General features: G+C 38.0%; 1 protein-coding gene across 1 annotated transcript; it reads right to left on the bottom strand.

Annotated features, from left to right (window-relative positions):
* Nucleotides 1–2,342: 2,342 nt before the first annotated feature.
* LOC135688811 (uncharacterized) lies at nt 2,343–3,769 on the bottom strand. Its single transcript, XM_065205836.2, has 2 exons — nt 3,411–3,769; nt 2,343–3,039 (listed from the first exon to the last, which is right to left on the bottom strand). Exons 1-2 carry the CDS (start codon nt 3,515–3,517, stop codon nt 2,427–2,429), a joined length of 720 nt encoding a protein of 239 aa, XP_065061908.2. The 5' UTR covers nt 3,518–3,769; the 3' UTR covers nt 2,343–2,426.
* Between the last annotated feature and the right edge of the window lie 4,475 nt (nt 3,770–8,244).

Consider the following 8,244-nt stretch of genomic DNA (forward strand, 5'->3'; position numbering starts at 1 on the left):
GTTTTTTCTCTCTCGCAGACTTCCCTTGTCACATCAAAGCATCTGTTTATTTTTTGTCGGTTTGTTTCTTGTTAGAGTTCCTGTCATGTGATTACCACTAAAACTTGCATGCTGCATGGTGTCTGTTAGGAGGTTTGCTGCAGCAGTTCAGTCTGAAGATGGGTTTCCACTTGATTGTCTCTGACTGGGCGACTGAGCGAATGCACATTCAAGCATGCGCAAATTTAGCATTTTCGTTCGCTGCGAATGCGCGACCAGTCGCTTAGTTGCTCAACCCAGTTCGGCGATTCGCTGATTTGTTGATTCGCTGATTTGTTGATTCGCTGATTTGTTGATTCGCTGATTTGTTGATTCACTTGGGCCAAAGTCGCGTGACTAGGGCGAATTAAGTGGAAACGGGCCTTTAAATGATAGAAAATGAATTCTTGGTTTAATTTACAAAGTAGCCATAGAGATAATGGTTCTGGAGAATAGATCGGTCTGGAGATTGGACTTTTCTCTACTCAAAATTCAATCCGTTATTACAAATCGATTCTTAGTTGTGACACTCGTTCGTTTTAGCCAAAGACCGCGCTGATGTGACTAAACAGAGTCAAAAGCAGAGAGAAAAATGCATTTTTGGCAATTTGTCCAGGTTTCTTGGCTCGTGTAGGATAACATTCTTTCTGTGTTTTTATTTCTATGAAACACTTTAAGTGTATTTAGTTAGATCTCTCAAAAACTCTTTAGACATTTTTTATCATGTTAGCAATGAAGCAGGGTTTGAGAGGCCTGTCAAAGTGAGAAGCTTTTCACATCTGTTGTACTGTGCTATTCTAAAGACAGCTTAGAAAACATCAGCTATATTCGAGATGTACCGTGTATCATCAGTGTAGGGTTTGTCTCAATATTTGCTTGAAATATTACCCTAGGGGTATCCTGATTTCGACAGACTGTTAGGCTACAACCCTGGCTTTGACAGAGCATTATACGTACCGTAATACCTCGAACAAGCGCCCCCCTAAAATAAGAGCCCCCCTCGAATAAGAGCCTATCCTAGAGGTGAAGTTGTTGAATTAGCGCCCACCCCTCGAATAAGCGCCCATCATTCAACTTTCAGAAACGGCGCTTATTCGAATTTTCAACGAAAACATAATTGGAAGGCAATTCAACAAGAAAGATTTATGAACAACACAATTTGCACCCAAAACTACTTTTTAAATAAGTGCCCCCTCGATTAAGCGCCTCCCTTGAATAAGCGCCCATCCTGGAGCCTAAAAAATTAAATACGCTCCCGGGCCCTTTTTCGAGGCATTACGGTATTTATTAAGAGTGGATGGCACAATGCTGTCTTTCTGTCATTTCCAGTTGGTCCGCTACTGATATATCTGTATTTAATATTACCTAGATACTGATATTAAGCCATGTTCCTTTAGCATGGTAGTCACGGAAAAATTTTCATTTTGATTTCTGTCCCAGTCTGTTTAATTCAAAACTGATTTGAGCAATACCAAATATGAACACAGGTTCATTGATATATGCTAATAACTCCATAGCTAGTGGCAAATCGTCAGATAACTTGGTGGGCAAGTTTTCTTCATATTGTTGTTATGGAAACTAGATAAAAACCCTTTTAATAAAACAGCACAAACAGAATTCCATTAAAAATAGATTGTATATCTAACTTTCTTTGATAGCTTGCCAAACTTTTCCATATAGTTTTATGTAATTCAATATTGAATTGATAATCTTTAATAACTGTTCAATCCAACCCACGACATTTTGATACCGTTTTGATTAGAAAACTATCTCAGTACATCGAAAGTTCACGACCAAAAATTTGCCCCTACGCCGAGTAAACACGATTTATTTTGCAAAACACACCGTAGCAGCCTTTTTGTGGGTAGTTAATAGAGTAACTTCAACTGGGTGTTTTTAGAGCTCATTTTCCATCAATTGAAGAATGGGTGCTCTTATACCCTATGTAATATTTAAAACTCAAAATATTATAGCCAGTCTTAAAAGGAGCATGCTCTTTTTGTGCTTTTAAAATCAATGGAAGACTTCTGTTGTCCAAAACCACGAACCAAAACTTATTCAGATGAAGAGATGAAATAACAAGAGATGTAGAGATGTAGTATCCAGAAAAAATGACGGGGCAAGTTTAGAGTATCATAAGAAATATTGCTTCTGGCCATACAATGGTCGAGTCAACTTTCCCCCCTTTTATTATGTCATTTGATTGCCCGTTTTTAAAAAGATTAAAAGAGAAAGATGGTTAAATCACACGTAATTTCATGTTTTGCAGCGATGCATTTGTTTGGTTGGAAAATAAGAATAACACTCTTTTGAAGACAAGTCAGTTTCCTTGCAGTGGTTTTAAAAGTATTGCTCTCGTAATTTCGAACAAATACAGAGTTTAATTACAATCTTATGCTCACTTGACACTAAAAGTAGCAATGGTTCATTTTATAGACCTGTTGTCCTGGCCTCTTAATGGCGCTATTGATTCCAGAATTCCTTCGCGTTCTTCCTGAGAAATACTTGAACACAGGACCACTCTTGTCCTCGTCACACTGTAAGCAATCGTTCAAACTGCCATCTGGGTTGTTATTTGGTTTCCCTGTGATCCAATCTTTCATGCAAATCCCCAAGCACTCTTTCCTTGTGTTTATTGAATTATACAACCAAATATCTGTACAGGTTTCCGTAAATCCAATAGCCAAAATACAATTGCGTGCCCATCTTTTTGAAATAACCGCTTTGAAGGCGCATTTTCTGACTGGAGCTGTGAGATTCTTTTCAAGGTAGACAGCCAGGTCCCGAAGATTCGAGCAAGCGCCGCATTTGCCTTGGTGAGTTACGATGAAACCTGCGCTCTCTGCTGCTTGCTTCGACTCGAACTGGCGTAACTCGTAACCAACCTTCGTATCGTCAACATAACGAATGGCGCAGACAATATCGTTGTTTTTCAGGGTCTCAGCAATCTCTTTCTCGGACTCTTTTGTCTGGTTGTTGTATGGGTCATTCCCTCCGAAACTAGGCCACTTGTTTGTTTGGCTAAAAAGGAAAAATCATTCACAATTCACTGACTGAAGCATCACATCTGTCTGTCTCTAGCATGCACACTTGTGTTTGACTAAATTTGACAGAAATCTTAATGGTTATGAGTTGAAATTACAATAATAGCACTCCTTAAAGGTAAAGTTCCTTGCAATTCTCAGTTCTTACAATTTGCTAGTATCCTAAAAAACACGAGAGGGGAGTTCATGCTTGCAAATAACGTACAAGATTAGCACCAAAACAAAAGGACTAAAGAGATTTTCTTGTAGACCATTGGGGATTTCACCAAGATGTACGAGATTCCTATGCAGCCATATGTTCCTCAGTTTGACCTCAAATTTAACAAAAATATAAATTGAAATGCAAACCTTTTTAGCTTAAACTGCCGAATGGCTTTTGCTCTGTCACACGGCCAAACATCATCCTGTGCTGATACGAGAGCCAAAACGCCAAGTAATGCCAGGAGATTCATCATCTTGTAATCAGCTCTTGCCTTTGAACCTTGAGTGGCCTATCAAAATCTGATTATTACACTGAGTTTGACAAAACTGTTAAATAGGGAAACGAGGATCTGTTTGTGCACCTGACGCGAATGCTTGCCCAGGCATTTGCTGTTATAATAACTGCATCCTCATTAACTTGCTTAGAAATTGAATTTTCTGAAGCTGTACAATTAGGCAGGGAAAGAGCTGTAACCATCTAGCAAACTGCCTAATCCCAAATTGTTCACTTGATCTGAATTCAGTATCAATAGGAGGATCGAAAACAACCAGGGGCCATTTTGGGCGTGGCCCATAACTCACGTGACTGATGAGGTAATTTTTCACGGTCTGAAAAAATCAAAACTCAAAATTTTTTTGAAGTCAATGGGATCACTCGATAGGAAATCAAAAATTGAGAAGAAATTTTCTTAAAGATCTTTGCCTTCGACGTACAATTTAGGGATGGCAAGTTTGACGATGGAGTGATTTAGCTGCCATTTGCAAGAGTCGCGTCGTCAAACTGAACAGTTGATATACAGAAATGATATTACGTCGTGTACGCAAAATGTAATAAATAGTCTTGTATATCAAACCTTACCTGCCTCATTAGTGACCAGGGAAAGATGAGGTCATCAGTCACGTGACTTAGTGGCCACGCCAAATATGGCCTTGGGCGGTTTTTGATCCTCTTGTTCATACTGAATTGAAATTAAGTGAACAATTTGTGATTAGACAGTTTACTAAATGGTAACAGCCTAAACCAGGGGTCGGCAACCCGCGGCCCGCAAGGTACTTTTGTGTGGCCCGGAAGGCCCCTGTTAACCTGTAAATAATTTGGCCCAATGCACGAGTGTTGGCTCGGATTCAGTGATCCTAGATTCTTGTCTAGATTAGGATTCCTCGTTGTCATTACTAGTCACTCGAACAAGCTGAACAAAAAGCTTCAAGACCATGGTCAATTTGTGAATGTCATGTATGAACATGTTGTCACGTTCCTGCTTATGCAACATCTTTGGAAAACTCAGCTGAATCAAGGGAACTTGGTTCACTTTCCATCTTCAAATGGAGTTGATCGAGCTGCAGGGTACCAGTGAATTGAAACAGAAATACAAGGAAACTCATATAATCCCGTTTTATATGGAGTATCTTCATGGTGGATGATGGTTCATATCCAGGTCTGGTGCAGCATGCCAAGAAGATGTGTTGCATGTTTGAAAGTACTAATCTTTGCGAAAGTCTCGCCTCAAAAATCAAGTTTGCGAAGAGTCGACTGCGATCTCGAATGACTGATCAGCACCTTGAAGGCAACTTGCGGCTGCCAATATCAACAATTCTGCCAAATTTTGAGAAGCTGACCAAGGACATGCAACACCAACTTGCGTATAAGCTTCTTGTAATATAATGACCAGTGAACATGTACTTTACATCTATGTTTGTATTCACGTACAGCTTCCACGTTACAGTACATTTACTGATCAATACAATTTTATTGAATAGATTAGCAGTTAGGTAGAATTGGTATATATTAAAATTATACTGTATTTTGAGTTGCGGCCCTCGTATGCATTTCAAAAATCAAATTTGGCCCCTTGTTTTATAAAGGTTGCCGACCCCTGGCCTAAATGTACATAATTTTCAATGTGCAAATGTGGGCTAAGACATGCCTTTCGGTTCAAGAAACATGAAAATTGGCTGGCCTTAGATTTCATATTACGCGTGGGTGAAGCGGATTCTAAATGTTTGGAAGGGCTTAGCATTAATCTTCCCGGAATATTATTGCTTCACTGAGATAGAGCTGCCAAAAAGAGTCTTAAATTCGATAAATTTTATCTGATTAGGGGGCTGCAGCACCCCACCCCCTACATCCCCAACGCCTATTGATTTTACGCCGTCAGAAAGACTCTACCACCATTTCACGCAGCCGCTACTGCTCTTTTACCACCTTTTATTTTGAACAGAGCCCACAAAAATAAGAGAAAAATGTGCGAGTGGCTTTGATTTTTGGAGGTTCACAAACAAGATGTTTCCACTAAATCTCTTGCATCATTGCTACAAGATTTCAGATAGAAGAGGGCTTGGCACAGAGTCTTGAGGCAACCATTTAAGATTTAGCAACCTAAAAACCTGTCTTAAACCACGTGATAATGGCTATTGAGTTCCTTTCCTCTGTTGTAGGTTATTTGTAGAACCTGCATTGTTATCTTTTAGAGCCTATAACCAAAGCAACCAAAGTCAATGACTCTTTGCTTTGACCTGATCGTTCTTTTCAACAAGTATATTTTGCAGCCTTACAGGTCCAGAGTTTGCCTACGATTGCTTTAACATTGGTTGCGTCACTATAGGAGATGCGTAAGTGTGCATCTTTTTTCGTGAAATGATATTGCATTTTACGTTGCGGATGAAAGTTATGCGAATGCATCGAGGCCGAAAAAAAATGGTTGAAAATGCCGGTTCTGGGATATTCTTGTTTTCATCCAGAAATGGGTTTAAAATTTCCAGTCAACCTGTTCTTTAAAGCTCTAAAAATACTTGCTTAGGATGAATAAAGAAACCATCTCTATACTCGCCAATAATCTAAAGGCATGCCCTTCTTGTTTGTATGAACTTCATTTCGAAATTATACTATGGTAATGAGTTGACTGTCATCTTCTGCTTTACAGTTTTTTAGTGTTCGTTGTAGGATCCCATTCTCAGTTCTCATTTTGACCAATTATAACTCCTTTCAAATTCATTAGAACAGTCTTATAACTATGCATCTTTGTAAAGATTTTCTCGCTTATTCGTTATACCCCCCCCCCCCCACTCTTCCCTTGTTATTGGGTTCTCAAGATCTAAGATAAACTTCGGAGCTTTGCAAGTTTTATCGTATTTTGTAAATAAAGAAACACGACGGATTTAAAAGGGTCTGGTACCAATAGATGGGCAGGCTAAAAATAGAAATCAGTGATGTCCGGTCTTTCTCTATGCCCAACGTCAAAGGGATTATTTGCGGAACAGAGGTAACCATTAGATGTGAGATGTTCTCGAACAAGGTATAAAAACACAAATAAATCTAAATGAATTGTATTTCTACCCCACGTACTAGAGCCACATAGATTTCGGAGAAGAAGCGGAGAAAGCAGAGGCTAACCTCACCATGGTACAGTTTTCCCATCGCGTTTCAACAATTGACCTTTTTAAAAAAACTAGGCTTTAAAACTGTCCTATCTTCTTAATAATATATTTGTGTCAATAACGTTTTACAAGCTTTCTATACTTTTTCTCATAATGTGCTTTACAGGGACGAAAACAAATGGCTAATTTTAGGGGATCGTGAAAGGATGAAAATTCCAACTTTACCTGAGGATTTTTTCGCTCGACTTGTAAATCTATTGCATCTACCAAATTGATATTCGAAAATAGCCCTAATTCTTCATTTTTAGTTTCTTTATAATTACCAACTTTTTATTCATAATTATTAGCCAAAAGCATAAAAACACTAAAGTCGATAAAGGAAATATCTTAGTTTAGATGAACGTAACACTAGCATTCAAACTTGTTGTAAGAAGAAAATCAACATAAAAGAATAACCAGTATTAGATTCATTTGATGATTAAATGTAATATTCTTTCAAGTCAATTAACAGCGATTCTTCTTTTTTGTCATGCCCTTTTTAAAGCTATTTGCTGGAGATCAATTTTATCCAAAATATCTCTTTCACGATATAGAAGTATTATGGAATTGAGCTTTTCATCTTTGTTCTTGATTGTAGGAAATTTTTAACAATTTTCTAATATGCCGGATTCGTAAGATGAATCACTCTTACATTTCTTAGGTTTCAAGATTTCAAATTTTAATAAGATTTCCAATTCTTACATTTAAAATCCTCTTTCATTCATTTCATTTCATTTCAAATGTTCAAGGAGGGTAGCCCTTCAGCAATGCTGATTTTCAAGGGGCCCTCCACTTAAACTTGAATTTGAATTTAATTTTACTACAAATATTTATAACGATATGTTTATATTTATAGGCGAAATGGCAATTCCCAATATACAATTTACAATTACACCTATACCTATTTACAATTTCGCAAGATTTTTTTTAAGTTGGTCAAGGAAGATGCCTGTTTACACTCAGCTGAAAGGCCATTCCAAGACCTAGCACCTCTAAACGAGAAGCATTTCTGCCCATTTTTGGAGATTTTCTTTTGTAGCCTTAGGTCAGTTGATGTATTCCTAAGATTCCTAGAATTTAACTTGGATTTCACTGTGAAAAGATCACACATGTATTGTGGAGCCAGTCCATGAATCGATTTGAAGACCATGACATTTGACTCACTAGCAATTAGCTCATCTATGGTCCTCCAGCCCAGCTCTTTTAATAATCAAAACTGCTGCCAGATACAATACGAGCAGCCCGGTTTTGTAGTTTTTGTAAGCGTTTGATTTCGGTAAGACCACAACAGCCCCACACCTAACAACAATAGCGAAATTGTTTTGGTGTGTTTCTTCCAATCTAGTGTGTTATCGATCTGTATTCCAAGATATTTGGTTTTTTGAACAACATATCCAGCTCATTGTTCTGAATTTTTAACTGTACTTCCTAAAATATAAAGTTTTGTCTTAAGAATAAGATCCAAGTTAACTGTTAAGTTTTCCAACTGTAATTGGGTTCTCCAAACTTTGCCACGCCCCCTATTATTTACGTTTTTGCCTTTTTAAAATCAAACAAATTCCTACCT

This window comes from Rhopilema esculentum, chromosome 9 (assembly GCF_057945365.1).
Source record: "Rhopilema esculentum isolate cy_ngs chromosome 9, ASM5794536v1, whole genome shotgun sequence".
Lineage (NCBI taxonomy): Eukaryota > Metazoa > Cnidaria > Scyphozoa > Rhizostomeae > Rhizostomatidae > Rhopilema > Rhopilema esculentum.